The sequence below is a fragment of the Pygocentrus nattereri genome, chromosome 8 (assembly GCF_015220715.1).
Source record: "Pygocentrus nattereri isolate fPygNat1 chromosome 8, fPygNat1.pri, whole genome shotgun sequence".
NCBI lineage: Eukaryota > Metazoa > Chordata > Actinopteri > Characiformes > Serrasalmidae > Pygocentrus > Pygocentrus nattereri.
In genome coordinates, this window is record NC_051218.1 from 22,424,322 (window position 1) to 22,446,442 (window position 22,121).

Below are 22,121 nucleotides of genomic sequence, written 5' to 3' on the forward strand. Positions count from 1 at the left end.
CCCTTTCCCAAGCTCATCTGAGCCCTCTGTGTGTGGAAGTAACCACACAGTTGTGATATTCAGTCCACAGCAGGGTCAGATACTACATGCTCTCTCCAGCCAAGAGACTAGTCACATGCTTTACTCCATATTTCTGCTAAGGGTGACTTTTCTAATGGCTTACCAAGAAGCCTCAGAATACGTGAACTGTTCCAGGGTTTATATTTAACCAGCAGGGAAATGCAAGGAATGGCCTTAGCAGTGCCAGAGCGCAGCCTATTATCTGCCCTGTAGGTAGAAAGATAGAGCCATAAAGTACAAGAATTTGCAAGGCAGAGGTCAGTTGTTGAAAGGGAGTTGTCCAATGAACAGCACTAGGAATCTTATAATTGTGACGTGCAAAGGGGAAAAAGGCTCTGAATGTCACAGAAAGATCCGTTCACACATCACTAAAAGAAAAATCTAATGGACCTCAGCAGAAGCATGACTGGAATGCTGACATTATAAGGTGTCTGTCTGGACGGAGAAGCACGAAGAACATGACGTGAGCAAGAAGAAACACTTATCTGACTGTAATGTTGAAGGTGCTTGTGCCTCCAGTTCCTTTGGTTATTATGTATGGAGAACATATAGAACCAGATGGATTGGCTGCTATTTGTTGAGGAAAACGCTTGCTGTTTCCTTCCATACTGTATATTTTTAGAGACGTGGGATTGAATTTGAATAGGAAGGGCTGTAGTGAACGAATATGGAAGGTCTAACGTTGTGTGTGAGCAGAGAATTATTGTTTGTTTGAAAATGTTATAAATGTTATGAGAGATTTGGTCTGTTTTCCTCCACAGTAAGCACTACCTACTATCTTGAGAGCTCAAACTAGACCTTATGACTTGACCTACAGTACAGCCGGGTGGGTGACAAGGAGAGAGAAAGAGAGTCTGGGAGAGAACAGACAAGATTTAGAGAGACACGTATAGCTAAGGAAGAGAGCGAAGTGGGAGAGAGTGGGTGAGATTTAGAGGTGGAGTTTGTACACTTCCTCAGCGCAGAGCCTGCCTTCTGTTTAACACGCATGCGACAGGGACACACACACACACACACATACACATACACACCCCCACCCCGTCCTACCGTGGCTTATCGAAGGAGCATGAGTGTCTCTACTTTGGAGGAACTCCTCAGTGCCTCACTGAACTTACAGGCATTCCCATGAGGGACGAACTCACAGGTGGGAGCCAGCAGGACAGAGGTACAGTGTTTGACAGGTGGTCATTAAGGTCTTTTGTGAGTGAGGATTCTTTACTTGCCGTTTGAGCATTTTTTATTTTAACTTTACGGCAGAAAGGACACGGAGTTGTATAGTGTGCTAACCTCGCAGTTAGCACAGCTTTCAGTCTTCTCTTTCACTTTGTTTTTTTCTTGTCTCTCCTGTCTAGCTTCCATTTACATACTCTCATATCTGCCTCTTTCTCTGTCTCATACGGATCATGTTTTTCTACTCAGCTGTTATTAAGTTTGACGCGTTAGCCTCTCAGTACTTGCTTGCTAGCTTGTCGAGTGGGGAGACCACTTTGACCCAGGACGGAGATTTTCTAAACTTAGTGCCCCTTCCTCGTGCTCGGGTTACAGGCTTCCCTCTCTGTCATTGCGGCACACCGCTCTACTCAAACCAAAGGTTCTTATCAGTGGTGGATTTTCGAGATTCCTTTCAGGATCAGATGCACTTTATTTCACCAAGCATGTTACACATACAGGAAACTTGTCTGTATAACATGTAACATACTGGACACGCCAGACTAAAACACAGACAAACATTTACCCAAGGAGAAAATGAAATGAAAATAGAATAAAGAATAATAAAGAGCAGCTGTGAAAGGAGATAAAGAGAAATCTGTACATATAGATATGAATATCTGTGCATATGCAGATCTGGGCAGATGTATAATATAGTGACTATTATATACAGAATATTATAGAATTATACAGCTGTGCAAATAAGCATTATGTTACAGAGAAGCTGTGCTGTAATCAAATAAGGGAGATTTGTTTAAATCAGTTTAAATTTAAAGTGCAAGGTGACCACTGCCGATAAAGCTACAGCCCTGGGGGGAAAAGCTGTTAGCATATCTGGTTGTACTGGATTTAATAGTTTGATAGAACAAATTTATAGTCAAATAACGTTGTATTCATAACGACACCAATTTGACAACAGAACTATAGTACTGTATTGTACACTGTGGCCTATTAATTCTAACACAGCCGTTGTGGCCATACTTCCATCCACAAGCTTGCTGATATCTAGGAATTTCAATAACTTTATGAATGTATAATGAACAACTTTGTCAGCTGCATTTTCACGGCCATTCAAAGACTATTATTAGATTGAGATAATCAAAATACAGTTTGACTGACCAGAGGGACAAGTGTGATATGACTTTCAAGAGATATGCTGAGGCATGCCTGCTGGCTGTTTACAGCTGGCCAGACTCACAAGACTGTCACAAATTCAATTAAGACTTTATAGATTCTGCTCACACACACAACACGACCAAGTGGGGAGCATTACACTCTACTCAAGTTAATTTGTTTAGCCATAATCAGCAAAAAGACACAAGAGAGAACAAGTGACAGAGAGATTCAGTTCAGTTAAGAAAAAATGTTAAGAAGAAATGAAAGAGTGCTACTAAGAATAACTGGAGATTTGTGGTTACAGACTTAAAAATAAGGGTTCCTACATGGAACACAGAATTCAGCTAACAGACACCCACCCTGGCTTCCATTCTGTTAAGTGATGAATCAAGAGAAAGGCCACCCTACCCACCTAGAGATAGCAAGACCAGCCATGCTGTCACTGCGCAGTACTGCGCATGGTACAGTTAAAAAAGCTAACCTAGGGCGCAGCTAACATTACCAGTAAACATAAAGAACATTGGCAACAAGGGAGAAGCTTCAATTCTAACTTACCTATTACTTTGCATTTGGTTTTAGGTGAAGATGCAGACAGAAATTCTGACTAGTTATTATTATTATTTTTTTTTTTACTGTTTTTATGACTACAGTATCACTGTGTGATGATTCTGTGACAGCTGCATTTGATCAGTGAATGGTTTGCAACATTACTAGCAACATACTATGTTTTGACATTCCCCAGATGGGTAACCAAATTCTGCTTGGGTAGTCAAGTACAATATGGCCACATGAGTGGAAATGATGAGTTATTGTGGATTTGTAAGCGTACCATAGCATACCACACTCACCAGTGGATAAATGCCACTGCACTTCTAGTAATGGAAGGCAGTGGCATCATTGGATTTTTGTGGATTCATACATGTTCTGTAGTCTTATTTGCACACTTTTGCAAAACAGCATTATGAGGATCCTCTTAGAAACTCTGCCCACCCATAAACATAAACACACATGAAAACACAGAAAAAATCTTGTGCACCACCACAAACTGAAGCCTCTAGATGATGCTGGAGAGCTGGGTGATTCCCACGTTTTCCCTTATGCAGAATGTTTACAGAGGAAACTGGGTGAAAGGAAAGAGGATCTGCTGGCATCAGGAGTGCTGAGCCCTCCCGCATGGCCAGACAGGCTGGCGTGGTCAGCCTGGAGCTGTCGATTTAAATACTGCCCACCCAGACAGGACAAATCAATGAGAAAAACAGGAGAAACTTGGTTTACTCATAAAATGTGCAAGGATAGGTATGCTTATAAAGCAGTCATTTGTTTGGTTGTAGCTTTTTGTTTTATTGTGTTAATGTGAGAGCTAGGACCACAACACTTGCTTAATGGAAGCCCCCCACCCCACCCCACAACCAACGGCATGCACAGACACTGACCAACCCACGCCAGCATGCCAACAGCAAAACGCTCTTTGTCCATTACACTCACAGACCAGCTAGAGAGCGAGAGGGGGAAATGCACAGATGTGAAGGGCAAGTGAATTACTTGGCATTAACGCCGAAGATGTGTATGCATGGGACAAAGGAATAAGAGGGAGTGTGCAGAAGAAAGGAAGAGAGACAGGAAGGCATACAGAGAGAGAGAGAGAGAGAGAGAGAGAGAGAGAGAGAAAGAGAAACAGAGAGTAAGTCCAGTGGCTAATATCCTGTAGATGCCTCTTCGAGCTGGGGCCATTGATTCGGAGGAGTAAGGGACTTTGTCGTCCGCAACATGGCATGTTGCTGCTGTCCATTTCAGTGTCTGAGAAACTGCTTCTTGCTTTCAGGTTGGTCCCGTCCTGGTTCTCATAGATTTTTGCCATGAGAAAGAAGAGTAATTTACAGAAGCACTCTTCAGTGTTTTTCAGTGAAACATGGGTAATAGTCCTACCCATGAAGGTAATGCACATTACAATCTGACCTTTGCTAAGGCTGCTGTTTGTGTTCTGCTGTTTGTATTGTTCATCTCCCCAGTGATTGTAACTAATTTTGTGTTGTGCAGTCTCTAGCATAATAAAGTCCGGTGTTGTCTCTGTGATTAATGTAACTTACATTGTTTTTGGGGTTCTTTTAACTGATGCATTAATCATAGTCAGTTTGATTGGTTTTTGACTGAAGCCTGGGCTGCCTGCAGAGATCATATCAGTGGAGCTTATCCCAAATTATTGGGTGATTGGAGGATAAAAAACGATTTTAGTCCAGGTTCAGATTGCACTGATAAGATGGAAGCTAATGGAGCTAAATGGGTTTTCCCACAGAGTGCATGCACCCTCTGTCAATGTATTGTGTCTAATGTGTATCCATCCCTTGAGAGGGCTGTGATGCAATCATGGTTATTGTCCAGATGCATGATAAAATCACCCTTTCCACCAATTCCATTCTGTTCAAAACTGTGTCTCAAAGCTGCTTGAGTATTCACACAGTTAATCTGCATTAACGCCTTACTAATGCCTCCCCTCCCCTTTCAATAGACATATCAACTGCTGAGCTCGATGCCTTATGGAACGAGCCTCCATACACGTTAACAGGAGCCAATGAGCTATTTCCAGGAAATGATGTCATGGCCACTGGTAAGAGTGTCACATTTGAAATGCATTAGATTTTCTCTAAAACATGTTGGAAAGTACCTCATCATCATCATCGCTAGTCCAGATAGGGTTGCGGATTGTACTTATGTTGGACTAATTTCTTAACAGACTAGGCAACTTAACATCATGGTACAATGTTTTACTTAAATATTCCCTTTAAAGACTGTATGTTTGAACATCCTCCTTATACAATGCACAAAACTGGGAAGGTCATATCCATCCTGAACAGAAACGATGCTATTATTTAGACCACATGACATATTTATAGAACCACTATGATATGGCCATAACTTCCTGTTTTTGCTCAGTAGGAAGTTCAGAACAACTACTGTTCTGATTAGCCTACACTGTAAACACGCAAATGATTATTGTCCCCACACATGAGCTGACTTTAGAACCAATTTATTTGTTGTTACACTTAATAATGAAGGATCTCACTATTGAGAAGTCATCTATCTACCTTCTCCTAACACTTTCAGCTTTCATCAGTTTCATAATGGTCAGTCTTTCAATGTTTGTACACTATTGAGTAACAGAAAACTTGGGTAGCTTTCAACGGTGTGGTCACGTTCACTGAAGATAGAGTCCAGAAAATGTGTGTGGCTGTTTCTGGACATGTTGCACTGAGACAGGTTTCCTCTGTTTTGTGCAGGAGAGGAGGAAGTGGAGACAGAGGCTGAGGTGGAGGGAGAGGGCATCACTGGCGAGAGTTACTGGAAAAGGAAGGAAGCCTTTAATAGGGCCAGCACTGTCTCCTTAGCTGTGGGAGAGCGCTTCTCTTCAGGTATGTGCATCAAGTCTTCTGTCATATAGACCTGTGTGCGATCATCTCCATAATGGACAGTAATGGCCTGTCTGATTCAGCAAACTCTCTGAGCTAATGCCTTTTCAGCCTGCCATAAGGTCTCCACTCAGTCTAGTAATATCATCTCACAGGCAGCTCAGTGTATAAGAGATTTTGTGCCCATAAAGGGAAGTGTACTGTCAATGCATTAAATTGTCATGGCCAAAAGTCCAAAGCATAGTTGCTCAAAATAGATATTATAGGCTCTGCATAATGCCTTACCTGCAAAAGTCATCTATGTAAATAAACAATTGGGCCTTGCCTAGTCAGGACTTCTTACTGTCCTCATTACATCTATATGGTCCAGATGTGATACTGCTGTTCAGTGGGAGAAGGCGGTCCAGTGCAGAGCCTGACAGTAAGCTGCAGGAGGCGCTGCGCACCAGACTGAGGGTTGTCGAGAGCAACAGCCAAGATGTTATTCAATTATTTAAGGTAAGATGTTAAATCTGTTCACACTGTTAGGCTGGCTTTACACGGTTAAACCTCCATGCAACTTTAGTTGCTTGAAACCTACATGAAACTAAATTGCACCTGAGTTGCATAAGGTGTAACTGCAACTCAATTGAAACTCAGCCTCAACAGTTGCAGGTGGCTCAACTCTATAAAAGATTTGTTCAGATACATTCAAGAAATGGCCAATCAAGAAGCTAATAACACATCACATGATCACATCACATTGGACAACATACTTGAAAATGACTGATTTTATTGTATAAATGTACAAGAAAATAAAACAGATAATGATTTATAGGAGGAACCCCAACTAACTCAATGTTGCTAGTTTTTCATTTTGTCAGTTTCCTGAGCCATGACAACAAAACTAACGGGTTTCTTAAAACTAACGTTTTTGTAACAAGCTGCATTAACTAGCTAACTAATGGTAACAGCTGTTTAAATGGCTGCTTGTGCCAGCATTTATTGTTTTGTAGCCAGAAAGTACAGAAAAATTTCAAGATCAGTATTTAGCCATAGTTCTTAACAGTATTAAAACACCATGACATCAGTATGAATTCGGCTGGGGGTCATTGACCACTGACTTCTTATGTTTGTGTTGCATACAACTTGAATTTTTTAATGGCTTTTTTTGACTCTTAAGTTTGATAGCACGTTGTAGGCAACTAACAACATGCAACTAGTTACATGATAGTTTCACCCTGTAAAGCCAAAACCTTGAATGCAATAAATCACAATTTCTTGTGTTTGTTCAAAGCCCTTGTTTGCAATGCTGTCTCTCCAGGATCTGTCTGCACGTTTGGTTTCAGTGCATGCCGAAAAAGACCATTTTGTCATTACCTTTAAGACTGTGGAGGAAATTTGGAAGTTCTCCACTTACCTGGCTCTAGGTAAGACATCACAGAGCTGTTACAGTGTATTACCTTAATGTTCTACTCTTAAACATTTACCATCTTCCTCATGATGCATCTCAGGATATGTGGCAAGGTGCCTGGAGAACTTCCTGTGTGACCAGTCTTTCTGGCTGGACCCCGTGCTGCTCAGTGACGTGGAGATCTGTGTGAATGTGGATGAGGAACACCTGGCCACCCTTTATCTGGGGCTCCTGCTGCAAGAGGGTGAGAGTCCCATCAACCATAATGAAGTTCAGCTTTCAACAGGAACAGAAAACCTCACTGAACTTCCTTTTTTGTCCAGCTGGTTCTCAGAAATAAATATTGTTTACAAAAATGTTGTTTACAAAAGTAACAACTTTTCAAACTCTTATGCTAAGAAGAGGGATTAGCTTGTCCAGTTGGTAGACAAATGTTTCTCTCTCTGCTGTGTGTAAACATAAATAAAAAAGGCTCTGTCTTTCTTCCTAGAATCATTACTGGCAACAGCCTAAGTCTTGCCATTATGTGTTAAGGCTCATTAGTTGCAGAATTAGTTCTAAATAATTTATTTTCTCCACTTGGGGATCTGCTAAAAGCAGGTGTAAACTGAAGTGTGTCAGGGTCATACAGAACATTGCCCCAGGCCTACTGCTAAGCATGGTCAATAAAGACCATGACCAAGACAAAAATAAAGATTTCAGAGAACATTTAATTTGATTTCTGTTACACATATTACTTAAGTTGTTTGGGAACAACCAACATGTTATAGCATTTTCCTAAATGGAACAACACTTATGCAACAAAAATCTGTTTTTCATTTTTTGCTTTAGAAAAAGGAAACAAGGAACAGAAAAGCAGAAAAGATGCAGAAAATCCACAGGGTAGTCTGAGGACACAAAGATAACAGGCCAAGGAATGAATATATATATATATATATATATATATATATATATATATATATATATATATATATATATATATATATATATATATATGAGAGAGAGAGAGAGGGAGAGAGAGAGATTGGGAAACTTTATTTAGTTTTTGTGTGTTTGTTTGCAGGTTCATTCTTTGCCAAAGCCCTGCTTAACAGTGAGTGCACAGAAGAGGAGGAAGAATTAACCTACAAGAAGAATGACCTGGTTATGGTCAAAGATATTGGACAGGAGGGCACATGGGAGGGAACACTGCTGTCCACTGGTCAGCATGGCCTAGTACCTGTTCACAGCATGCAGCCTTTGCCCTACCCTTTCTACCAGTGAGTGACATTGACTTTCCTCACATAGACATAACATGACAGCACTAAAACACTGTTAGACTGTTCATTTGGAAGATCTGAAATGTAAGGAGGATATTATTAGCATAACAAAACAGGTCTATTGTGTTTTAAAAGGTGGTTTCTTAGGAAGTACCCTGGCAGCACTGGAGGGATTTCATCTGAAAAAGGTCTATTTGACCAGCCCATGGGTGAGGTTCCTCCCAAACATACAAATATACACAGTACTGCTCAAAGGTTTGGAATCGCTTGGTATATTACATTGTTATTCCGTATTAACTTACATAGTGCAGATTGAAATGTTATGTACTAGGCACTAAAATGTACACCGATGGTTTATTCACAATTGAAAATACTGTGGTATCAATTTTTCTCTCTACAGTAACAGGCACCTGTGTGGCAGTGGTGGACCATTACCCGATGGTTAAAGATGAATTGCACTTCAGTCAAGGAGATTTGATAGAGGTGGATGGCTTGTTCATAAGCTCCTTGAACATGTTCATAGGAAGACACCTCTCTAGTGGACACATAGGATTTGTCCACAAGGCCCATGTGAGACCCGAGAATGTAAAAGCACTGTAAGAACAAATATAACAAATCAAACTTGTTCACAGTTTCCCTTTTGATTTTTCTGAGATCAAATGCTATAAAACATTTGACCTTATTGTATTTTTCAGTTTACATTAAGCGAATCTGTTTCTATGTCCCTGGACATTGGTAGGGGGTAGAGGGGAGCACAGTTATGTGATGTGATGAAGAGGTCAGAATAGAAGTCATGCGGTTGATAATGCCTCCTTTGTTGGTCCCTAACAGCAGCAGACAATTGGTCTTTCTGAGTGAAGAGGAGAGAGTGGCTCTCTCACAGTTTAACCCCTGCCATGAACAGTGCCACACTGGCTTATTGGACAGACTCTTCTCCACTGACATCAGCACTGTGTACAGATTAGGTATGAAACACAGATAGAATTTGTTCAGGTTATATGCAAACACTGTTAAAGAGGAGGCAGCTTTGGTTTACATGGCTTAAAGAATATATTATTTACTTTTTGACAGATAGATTGGATGACTCAGATTTTACCTACATCAGAAACCAACCCAAGCAAGGTAAATATTTTTCTAGAAATATATATATATATATATATATATATATATATATATATATATATATATATATATATATATATATATATACACACATATATATAAATATTTTTCTAGAAATGTTTTTTCTTCTGGAAGCAGAGTACTTATACATATACCCATCCACTTTTTATTATGTGATGTGTTACAAAATTAAAATTCTTTTGTCGTGATCCCCCAGAACACAAAAATCCAGTGGATGCAAGGAAAAGCACTATATCAGAGAAGAGTGAAACCCCACCCTACCATTCCTCCCCTCGGCCTTCCTTCTATGCTTCTCAGAGTCACCTGGAGAGGGAGCATGAGGCTTTCTCCTTCAGTTTGGAGGACACCTTCCGAGAGATGGATGAATATGAAGAGGATCCACCCAACTACATTGACGACAACATCTGGGAAACCGAAGAGGCTGAGTTTGTTGACCCCATATTGACCCTGCTGAATCTGGACCACTTTCAGGACACTTTTCAGCCACTTTATGACATCTCCTACTCCTTCCTGGACACAGTGTTTGGTGGTATTCCAGAGGACGAGGTGCTCCTGCATCTGGAGAACGTGCGAGAGGGGGCAAAGAAAGGCAGGATGCTGTGGGCCCACCGGCGAGCCTGTTTCCTTCTTGGCAGGCTGTGTGCTAAAAAGCTCAAGTATTCGCAGGCTCGAGTCTACTTTGAGGAAGCCTTGAAGGTTCCTGTAGATGGCTTTGACGACAAACTTTTGCTGATCGCCTTGTACACCAATCTCACTGCTGTTTACCTTAAGCAGAAGATGACAGACAAGCTTCCTTATACATTGGAGAAAGCTAGTGCTCTTATCCTGTGCCTTCCCTGCCACAACTTCTGCTCTCTGGATGAGTTTGAGTTGCTCAAACCCATTGTTCGCAAAGCTATCGTTGACAACGACAAGCACCTTGAGGCACGGACTTGCTATCTCATCCTTTGTCTGTTTCTGCAGCAAAGGAAGATTGAAGAGGCCTTACCTTTTGTAGAGAGACTCCAGTTCCTGACTGTCACTCTCTCTGCAGAGGAAGGCAGGCCTATGGGGCCAGTGGACCTTAACTGGATACTCTGCAGGCTTTACCACAAGAAGTATCTGCCTTACCTTGCTTTAGCCTCTCTCAGTTTGGATTCAGCTCAGGACCATTCCTTGGAAGATGCTTTCCAGAAGATAGAACTGTTCATCAAGAACTCAGTCCGATTGAATCCTCGGTGGAGGGATGGTACCAGTCTGCTTCCAGCCCAAGTGGTAGTTTACTTGCAGCAAGCCTTGTCCATAGCCAGCCATGGAGAGGACCTGAAGACACAGAGAGACCTGTGCCTCTGTCTGGCCAGTGTCTACCAACAGTACGGAGCCTTAGATAAGGCAGTGCCTTTTGCACACCAGGCTGTGCAGACAAGGAGCCACATAAATGAGGAGGAGAGCTTTGAGGCATCAGTACTTCTGGCTTGGCTTCTGGTTCTGACAGGGGAACCAGAAACAGCCCAGTCTACTCTACAACCTCTCCTTAAGTCTTTGAATGAAACAGACAGTCCAACACAACGTGGCGTTGTCTATAACCTACTGGCTCTTTGCCTTCGCAAACAGTGCAGGGTTACAGAAGCAACCAAGAACTTTTATTGTGCTCTCAAGATCTCACAGGAGAATGGGAACAAGCATAATGAAGCACTAGCTCTCGCTAACATGGGCTGCCTTGCTTTGTCAGTAGGAGCTCCGTGCCTGGCAGAGAGTTTCCTGCTAAGATCCCTACATCTTTTTCAGTTTCTCTCTGAGAGTCCCTTTGATGAAGAGCATGTTCAGGCTCTGCTGTGGCTAGGCAGGAGTTACAAAGATAGGGGAGGGAGTCAAGAGGTCAGGCTGTGCTATGAGATAGGACTTCTGATTGCCATGAGTGCCAAGAACCTGCACAGTGAGTGGAAGAAATGCTTTGATTTTGAGATGATATGGGATGATGATTCCTTGGGTTGTTCAGATGCTCTTTATCATTTTTACTTTTTTAATCAACTGGTGATATAAAAAACTCATTTGGAGTTTTTAGCATTAAATGTACTTCTCTGCCATGAAATGTCTGAAACCTCCTTGCAATCTAACACCTTATAAATTGCAGTCTATACCTTCTGATCCCTGTGACAAAGTTTTCGCAAACCTCACCACTACCATGACATCTCCTCCCTGTTCCTTAGTCCCTTTTCCTACCACCATCCATAAAAGGAAGGGTCCGGCCTTCTAGCACTAGGCAGAACTCCAGGCCAAGTTCTCTGAGTTCTATCCCCTCCCTTAGTCACCTTTAGTCAGGAAACATAATTGCATGCAAAATCCATTGAAATTATATTTTTAAATTTGTATTGACTCCACACATCCTGTCTTGTCTGCAGGCTGTTTATTTTATTGTTTTAAAATATAAGGATATGAAAAGGTACAAATATGTACTTTTCACCTGGACTAAAATTTACACAAATGCGCAATAAAATACTGTTGTACCTTTAAGGGTACATTTACTTTCTTTGTACCTTGTAATGCATATGCACATTACCTTTATTTGTAACAGTGTACCACCATACATTGAAGGCACAGAAATGGATTTCTATAAGTACATTTAAGTCCAAAAATTTACCTTAAAACTACTGTAAAAGTGTGTCTCAGGCATCAGGCAACATACTTTCTGTAGTGGAATACCCCATAAAACAATAAAAAAGGCAAACCACGCATTTGATCTAAAAAAAGCTGTACCATTCAACTCTCTATTACAGGTCAGATGGTTGTGGCGAAGGTGCTCAGTCGTCTGTATGCTGATTTGCTACTGTATGGACAGTGCATCATTTACTATGAGCACTGTGTGGGGCTGTCTAGAGAGCTCAAGGATAAACGTCTGGAGGGAGAGTACCTGGAGATTCTTAGCAGTCTATACCTCTCACTCAATACTGAGAAGTAAGACAGATTTTCTAACATGTATGCTGCTAGTATTGTTCTTCTGCTGAAGTTGTCGAATTTCAGTACTTTTGTTATACACCTAACTGCTCATTATACTGTACATTTACATTATCAAATTGAAGTGCATGAAGTAAATTGAGCTGAATTGATTGTTTTTTAGGTTATGCTAATTCATTAGGTACATATACATATTAAACAATAAATTAACAATTATATGAATCATAAAAGTATATCAACTTTTTTTGGATATTTTGTAGGTCTTCTAGGAAGTCTCTGGACTACACTAAGCAAAGCTTGAGGATTTCCATAGACCTAGGGAAAAGACAGGAGGAGTCAGAAACATGGCTGCAAGTGGGTCGCATCTACTACTTGATCCATGAGGATGAGCTGGCAGACATGTACCTTCAGGTGAGGGACAGGCAGTGAAAAAGTGTGGATGTCTCCTCAAATAATAATTATTGCAAGTACCAGATATTGCTGTGTATTTTCATAACGGGAGCATGTTTATCATCCGTTATTATTATAATTGTCATCTGATTCCATAATCACAGCTTCTGTGAACAACCTTTTACAGGCAGCAGTAAAAACAGCCTTGAGAATGAACGATCCGCGCTTCGCCATGAGCATTTATGAAGAGGCTGGAGACGTTTTCTTCAAAGGACACAGAAATCGACTGGCTGCCATGCCATTTTTTAGAGTATGTATCACCTCATGTTTCACTGTAAACAATATTTATAATTCCATGTACAGTTTGAACTTTGACAGTTTGTTTTCAGTTGAAAGCTCTAACTGGGCAGTGGTAGAGTAAATCTGCTGTGTGTGCAGGATGGGAGTCTGCCATTTGCAAGGAGCATTAAGGATGTGCACTCAGAGTTCAGGCTCTTGAGTAAACTCTCTGAACTGCTGCTGAAGGAAAACCAGTATGAAGAGGCTCTGCAATATGCTACACTTGCAGTGCAGAGTAGCACTGACACTGGTAAGACAGCTAAACAGTTCCTCAACCAGAACTTCTGGTATGCTGACAGGCATTCAGCATGAAAACTGCAGGAGTAACAGCCACTACTCTTCTGTGAAGTTTTTATACTAATTGCTTGGTGCACTGCTTTGAGGATTTTGTTGCATTCAACCACAAGTGCATTGGTGAGGTCAGCTACTGATGTTAATTTTTGGAGTTCTGGAGTATCAGAACAGTATTAGTATCAAAGTGTTCGATGGTGCTTCATCACTACATGGACCATTGCTAGGGAGTTATATATCTCTCTAGCTGACTTTAGGCTTATCTATTGACGACTAGTGGCAATGCATTTCCATAAAGATTATGTAAGCTGTACACAGTGCTATTGGCATTGCTTGTCTACAGAGATTATTGAGGCTGTGCGAAATTGTGTCAGCAGTGGGTGCCTTAAAGTCGCAGAATTTGCTGATTAAAAAAGGTGCCTGTATACTTTTGGACACATTGTGACTTGCATTCATTTTGCAAACTCAACACTATGTCGCCCCCTGCTGCTAATGTAGCATTTCTGTTGGAGTGTGGTAGTGAGTGTAGTAAATTTTTTGAATCATCCACAGCCTATTAACCACAGCTTTATTCTTCAGTTTCATTCTTCCTTTGTTCTCTCTTTTTTCCAAATAAGATTTAAGCACTAAATAAATATGTATGCCGACATATAACAGTCACCCACTTTAACAAACTTACTAATGTACAAAAATAAATCATTCTGTCTCACAGTTCCAATCTGTCATAATACACAATCTAAAACATCTCTAAAAATGCATTTTATGTTGTTTTTTTAACTGCACAGGAATGTATAAAATCTTCATCTGTATCCTTCTGGTAATATAGTACTCTCCACTTATTTTAGGTGTACGTCTGAATGAAAGGGTAGCCTACCACCGCCTGGCATCAGTCTACTTCTGTCTGGAGCAGTATGAGATGGCAGAGAACTACTTCTTGAAAGCTTTGTCTCTGTCTCCCACTGTTCTGGAGAATACTGCTGAGGCCCACTACTATGTTAAAGTTTACTGCAGACTTGCTGAGCTAACACTGCACAAGCTTAAGGTGAGACACAGCCAGTGCTGAGAGTTTGTGATATTTAAAGTCTTTGGCTGACTTTAAATACCACAGTAAGAGCTATTATCATCCTTCGTTATTCGCACACATGCAGACAAATCAAACTGATTTTGCACATGCACTACATAAAGGTTATTTGGAGTAAAGTTATAGAAGAAGCACTTTTGGTTCCCTAATTAAGCTTTCATTGGGTGGGAATTATTTTGGTAGAGATTCACAAATGTGGACAACCTTTTTTAGGTTCAAAGAACCTCCTCATAAATTTTATTTATTATTATTATATACCCATTATACAACCCCAATTCCAATGAAGTTGAGACGTTATGTAAAACATAAATAAAAACCAAATACCATGATTTGCAAATCCTTTTCAACCTATATTCAATTTAATACACTACAAAGACAAGATATTTAATGTTCAAATGGACAAGCTTTATTGTTTTTTGCAAATATTCACTCATTGTGAATTTGATGCCTGCAACACGTTCCAAAGAGGTTGGGACAGGGGCAGCAAAAGACTGGGAAAGTTGAGGAATCAAAATCATGTTTGGAATATTCCACAGGTGAACAGGTTAAATGGAAACAGGTGAGTGTCATGATTGGTATAAAGGAAGCATCCCTGAAAGGCTCAGTCGTTCACAAGCAAGAATGGGGCAAGGTTCACCACTTTGTGAACAACTGTGTGAGCAAATAGTCCAACAGTTTGTGTGTACAATGAACAATGTTTGTGTGTAAATGCAAGGAATTTAGGGATTTCATCATCTACAGTCCATAATATCATCGAAAGATTCAGAGAATCTGGAGAAATCTCTGCAAGTAAGCAGCAAGGCAGAAAACCAACACTGAATGCCCGTGACCTTCGATCCCTCAGGCGGCACTGCATTAAAAACTGACATCATTTTGTAACGGGTATTACCACATGGGCTCAGGAACACTTCAGCCATTGTCAGTGAACACAGTTCGTCACTCCAGCATCAGCCAGCTTCTCTGAAAGTATGGGGGTGTGTCAGTGCCCATGGCATGGTTAACTTGCACATCTGTGAAGGCACCATTAATGCTGAAAGGTACATACAGGTTTTGGAGCAACATATGCTGCCATCCAAGCAACATCTTTTTCAGGGACATCACTGCTTATTTCAGCAAGACAATGCCAAGCCACATTCTGCAAGTGTTACAACAACGTGGCTTCGTAGTAAAAGAGTGCGGGTACTAGACTGACCTGCCTACAGTCCAGACCTGTCTCCCATTGAAAATGTGTGGCGCATTATGAAGCGCAAAATACGACAACGGAGACCCCGGACTGTTGAGCAACTGAAGTTGTACATCAAGCAAGAATGGGAAGGAATTCCACCTACAAAGCTTCAACAATTAGTGTCCTCAGTTTCCAAACACTTATTGAGTGTTATTAAAAGGAAAGGTGATGTAACACAGTGGTAAACATGCACCTGTCCCAACTTCTTTGGAGCATGTTGCAGGCATCAAATTCAAAATGAGCGAATATTTGCAAAAAACAATAAAGTTTATCCGTTTGAACATTTAAATATCTTGTCTTTGTAGTGTATTCAATTGAATATAGGTTGAAAAGGATTTGCCAATCATCGTATTCAGTTTTTATTTATGTTTTACACAACGTCCCAACTTCATTGGAATTGGGGTTGTATGACTCTTGGCTTAAATTTTATGTCCAAGCAAAGGAATATTTAGGAACCTAGTTACTGTTCATACAAGATAAATTACCAAACATAAAAGTAATTGCATATGTCAAATGCACTAAATCATGACTACTATTATCAAGCACACATACATTCCAAAAAGGTTTGGACAGTATGTAGAGTGCTTATAAAAACAGGAAGTGGTGATTAGTACATTTTAGCTGACATGTATATATTGTAATGAATAAAGTACATGACCATGATATTTTATATTTTACATATAAGTTGGGACAGGAGCATGTTTACCTCATCTTTCCTTTAAACAACACTTAATAATCATTTGGGGTCTAATGACCCTGGCTTTCGGACTTTATACTTGTAACAGTGTGAATGGGTTTTTTGATCTTTGGCCTGGAGAAGACGTTATTTCTATAAACCATCTGACATACTGACTTAAACAAAGAAACATTTCCACTGTGGCTCAATTCATTTCAGAGCTTACGCCCAGAGAATTCAGCTGCTTTTCTCGGCACTGTGAAAACATGGCTTCTACTGTGCAGACATAACTTACATTTGGGGATGCAGTGATTGAACGGTATTTATTGACATGATCTTCAAATGGTTTCTAAGTCCATGTGGTGTCTTAGAACCGAAGGTCATGGGCATTTATTTGTGATTTGGATGATACTATGAGCCATAGACTGTGAAAAGACTAAAATCATTGCAGTCACTCATCGAGGAATGTTGTTCTTGTGTGGGAATATTTGCTGATACTTTTTTGGTCTTAGTGATGAGTTTAGCTTATAATGCTTATAAAGGAATAAGCCTCCATTTATACTCAAGCATGATTGCGTCACTTGTATAAGATGTTTTTGGACATTTTACAACATTCCTTAAATTGTCTTAAATTGTTGCTATCTCAACTTTTTTGGAATGTGTTCCAGGCATCATTTTGAAAGTGAGTGTATATTTATGAAAAACATTGAAGTCGATAAGGTAAAACATTAAATACATGTTAGGTAGATTTACCAATCATTGCTTTCTGTTTTATTTGTATTTCACATATTGTCTCAACTTCTGCACTTTATATTTGACCACAAGGTCCTTTTGCATTTATTTAACTAGATCAAGCTATAATAAGCCTCTGTATATGTATATAAAGCATATAAATGCTTCGTGTGCCTGCTCCTCAGGATGCATTTGATGCAGTGGGCTATTTCCACTTGGCCCTGGCAGCAGCTCTGGAGGACAGAGGAAACCCTCAAGCCCTGTATATTATTTACATGAAGCTCGCAGAGATCCATGCCAACCACCTGCCTGATGCAGAGCTGAGCCAGAGATACATGGACAGCGCGCAAAGCCTAAAGAGGGAGCTCACTGGACACACAGATTCTAGTGAAGCAGAGCATGAAAATATGGACCATGGTAATCCTGAATGTGCTGATGCTAAGTCTGTCGGCTATTCCAATGCAGACTCAGGGAGCAGTGGTAGTAGTACTCTCGTAGGCTCTACCACCACAGACACTAGCCATACAATCACTGCTCAGAGACTGGCCGACCACAACGAGGCTGCTGTTGCTGACTACAGCCACCAAGAGGATACGGACACTTGCTCAGAAGAGATGTACTCTGGGCCTGCACACCTTACAGATGCAGAAACAAGCTACTTTAATCAAACAAACCACAGAGATGCTAGCGAGCTAAATACGAAGTTTTGACCGAAGTGAGTTGATCAAAGGTTAGTGATGTCTCAGAATACCTTTCCAAAAGCACTTCTTTATGACAATGAAATTTTAAATATCTTAATATTGTTAAGTATTGTTTAGTGATATATTTGATTTCTCCTCTGAATTTAGGAGGAAATATTTTCTATTGTTTAAGTACTATGATTTTTTTTCAGGGCAATGGCATTTGTAGCATAATATATAATATGTAAATATGATAGTGAGTTTTGCATCTGTATTATAATTTTGAAGTTAAATGGATGATTTTATCTTTTTTCTACTTTTCAATGGAGAACAAACAAGACTTATTAAAGTCATCAAGAATTAAAATCCAGATCAAATTCTGTTTTTTTTCCCACCATTTTTCTCCTTGCTAATTTTTCTCAATATGCAAAGATTTGAAAAAAAAAATCCTGTTCAAATGATATGCTTTGTTGATATTCTAAAAAAGAAGTTAACACTAACAATAACACATTATTTGTTGAATTTAACATATTGTAAAACAAAAAAGGTGTAACTTTTGCATTTCTTGCCAATATGTTAAATTGAACAAATAAACAGTAACTGTGTATTAAAATGTGCACCAGTGTGTTCTCTGTAGAGGATGTTTACTTATTTTCACTTACAAACCTAACAAATCATGTCATTTGACCAGAAGTGAACAAACTTTAATAGGCTGTGTTCACTTTGTACTGAAACACTTTGTCTTCCGCTTATTTGTGTTAAATGTCACTTACAGTCAACCGGAAATCACAATGTTCCTTTTTTACCTTGTTAGTTCATGATAATCATGCTACATCACAGTGTATTATCTTGTTTACCAGTAATCTTTGATTGAAGTGAAGTGACTTTTGCACACTCTGATACATCTTTTGTGTTTTGGTTGTCTTCATGGACCACCAGGCAGGGAAAATAATATTAACCAGTAACATCAAGTTTCACTTCCCAACACACCACTTATCATTGAGCGCTCATGCACTCAGATGGTAAGGCAGAAAATGTGTTATAATGATTGAATTATGATGACCCACAGAGTGGGTCAGTTCATTAAGAGGTTGAGGTCACTTCTTGAGAAATGCCACTAGAGGTCAGTGTTGATTATAAATCTTTGAATGAAAGGGAAACTAGCACATTGATACACTTTATTCAATAAAAAAAAAGAAAATATATATAGGACTATATTAGATTAAGCAAGTTAGATGTCATAAATGGTATGAAAAAATTGCATTAACAGGATTTTTAACACGATTACTCTTAGCTGTAATAGTAGTAGTGTTAGCATTAATAATGTTAAACAAGCTTTTTCTTATTTTGTGCTGCTCCATCTAAAGCCCACTTTGGCTGCTTTGTTTATTCCTGTCTTCTGCTGGTATTTGTTTATACCATCAAGAGACATGCGGCTTTCTGACCAAATTAACAAAATCTTGAGCTCTGCATCCAATCGTAGCGTAACCACTAGCGGAATTCCACTGATTTTCCTTTTCAGCATAATTAAATTGTCTCAATGTAAACAAGTCATTCAGAGTGATTTGATGTAATTTGAGTTGTTTTAGAGGAGCTTTCTGAGTCAGAATTGTTCATAGGAAGTGGTAGGAATCAGACATCTTGAACGTTTCATGCCTCTAAAAGCTACATCACTTAGAAAGTTACTAGATGGAAGTGGTTATGAATACACTGCCCTATGCCCAAAACATTGTTCTAAGAGTTTTGAGATGGTTTTAGGTACATGCTAATGGAGTATATGCAGGGCACTGGAATACAAAACAGAACTTTTCAGTTTTACCACTATTTTATTAGTATCAACATTACATGCAGAAACTCAGAAGACATGTGAAGTACTGTAACTATGCATGCATTAGGCCCTGCTGATATATTGGTAGGCCTATAATAACAGCCACTATGATGACCCATGGTTTTGGCACTATTTTCACAGATAATGTGCCAATAATTAGTGACCTTTGTGTGACTAAACCTAGCCTTTAACATAAGAATATTATGTTATAAGACAACCCCCAGCTCCCTAAAATCAATGTCAATGTCAGCAAGGATACTTTCATACCTCAGACTACATTAGGGAATTGATTACAAATGTTGTATATTTGCATAATACATACAAGCAAATTTAGGTGAATTTCACCTTTTCAAAAAAGTAATTACCAAATAAACGAAATTACCAAACTTCATGCTTGCTTGAATTTATACATTTATGCTTTCAACATTTTAATTGTTGGGAGCTCCTCTGCATTCCACTCATACTCGGGACTTTTGCTTTGGTTGATGAAACAATTATAATTCTTGAGTGTGGCCAAAACAATGCAGTTCAGCATTTCCAAATTAGGACTTTTTGGGATTATTTGCATACTTTTCTTTCAAAGATGACTTTAGCTCAGGAAGTTCATTTTTATTGAAGAACGAGATCAAAAATGACCTACAAAAAGTATCAGAGCTAGAATAACTGTATATCCTCTGTAGAATGAACCACACTATGTTCAGCATGTCAGACTAATTTCCAAAAGAGGAGCTTTCACTTGAAATGTACTGGTATACACTGGTATAAACTGGTCACTGGTATAAAGTGAGCTTATCCTAACATTCTCTTCTTTGTGTTTATGTTTACACATGTAGTTGTATGCTTTTGTGCCAATGAACAATGCCTATTTGGGCATCTAGAACGGAAAGCCATCCCAGTGTCATTGCATGGGTCCTGGATGTGTTCCCACAGAAATGTTTAAGTAAGCCGGAGTGTTGTGTTCCTTTGTGAATCTCTGCAGGCCCTCAGTGTAATTCTGCATGAAACCTCAATCAAGCATTCCCTGTTTCACATCAGTAAACACTAACTTCCATTAGTTCTGCTTAATTTAGAGGTTCAGTCTTCAGCAAGAAACAGTGGATGAGAAGAAAGTGTCTCTGGTGTCTTTAGTTTTGAAATCATGCTACAGTATCAGCCCTCAACCTCAAAGTTGCTGTTTCATAGAGCCTGGGCCTCTAACAGCAAGGTACACATGACCTGCATTTAAAGTGAGTTGGCTGCCGGTCAGTCCAGCTGAAAGTCTGTGCCTGCATGTTGTGGGTCAGCCAGTTTGGGCACTTTTCCAATGCTGCTGCATTCCACTTCATGGAGGTGAAACAATACTGGACCAATACTGAAGTACCGATACTTCCTTTCCTAGTGTATCTTTTAGGGAACTGATTCTCACATGAAGCAAACTATATACATACAGTACTGTGCACAAGTCAGAGACCAAACTCCTTTGATTTAATTTCCAGTGAAAATAGCCATTAAATACAAGTCATTAACATTTCAGCCTCAGAAAACGTTATTTAAAAAAACATATTACTCAAAAGCCTCAACTAAGTACAATACCCCATTTTTCAGTATTTAGTGTGTCCATACTGGCCTGTATTACAGCTTCCATTTCATTCTTTTCGGGAGACTTGCTTTCAGTTTTCCAAAGAAATTTGCAGGGATATTTTTCCATACCTCCAAAGATCAGTCTTGGAAGTTGATTTTCTGCTTTTTATGTTCCAAGTGATTCCAAACATTCCAAAAGTTATTTTTTATGTGTAGATTAAAATATTATAAATTATACACAAGAAAGTAATTTCAGTTCAATAGTCATCTTTTTTGACATCAAGAAGTTACTCAGTGATGAATAATATACTCATTAGTATCAGTCTGAATATGTGATCTGGCATTCTGGATATTAGTTTTAATATAACTTAATTCTTGATGTTTTAATGATTTCTCAGTTATTGATACCAACAAGGAGTTATTAAATGGTAATAAAGCACAATGTTATTTTCTATTTAATGTCATTTCTTGATAAGTTATCTGCCTCAAAATTTGATGACCACTTTGCAGATTTAAAGCATATAATATGAAATTACTTTAACTTAAGCCTTTCCATCTATAGCTCTGTTCATTATTCTGGACAGATCTAGTTTTTCAGTTTTTACTGCTTCTTGCAAACGACTAAAGCTAAATGTGTAAAATATTAGCATCATAGAAGAATGATTTTAGTTTTTTCTACCTGCAATGAAATAGGTTTTATATTATTGAAAAAAGTGATTCCAAACTGTTGAATTGTGATTTCAAACTTTTGAACAGTAATGTCTACCATTTTCATGATGATGTCAACATTTACTGGTTTTC

At 39.3% G+C, this 22,121-nt stretch overlaps 1 protein-coding gene across 12 annotated transcripts; it reads left to right on the plus strand.

Moving 5' to 3' along the window:
• The first annotated feature begins 360 nt into the window (after nucleotides 1–360).
• Nucleotides 361–18,298, plus strand: sh3tc2 (SH3 domain and tetratricopeptide repeats 2). 12 transcript variants are annotated; one of them, XM_037540631.1, is made up of 19 exons: nucleotides 547–563; nucleotides 4,208–4,319; nucleotides 4,892–4,990; nucleotides 5,661–5,792; nucleotides 6,160–6,287; nucleotides 7,093–7,198; nucleotides 7,283–7,426; nucleotides 8,246–8,441; nucleotides 8,577–8,650; nucleotides 8,842–9,037; nucleotides 9,273–9,406; nucleotides 9,513–9,563; nucleotides 9,781–11,499; nucleotides 12,341–12,518; nucleotides 12,779–12,929; nucleotides 13,096–13,218; nucleotides 13,347–13,497; nucleotides 14,384–14,580; nucleotides 17,438–18,298. In XM_037540631.1, the coding sequence occupies exons 2-19, from the start codon at nucleotides 4,295–4,297 to the stop codon at nucleotides 17,960–17,962; spliced, it is 4,329 nt and encodes a 1,442-aa protein (XP_037396528.1). In that variant the 5' UTR covers nucleotides 547–563; nucleotides 4,208–4,294; the 3' UTR covers nucleotides 17,963–18,298. The 12 variants fall into 12 exon arrangements, with proteins under 12 accessions (XP_017553888.1, XP_017553889.1, XP_037396528.1 ...); XM_017698393.2 differs by lacking the exon at nucleotides 547–563 and adding an exon at nucleotides 651–1,225; XM_017698399.2 differs by lacking the exon at nucleotides 4,208–4,319 and having other exon boundaries at nucleotides 361–563.
• Nucleotides 18,299–22,121: the final 3,823 nt, after the last annotated feature.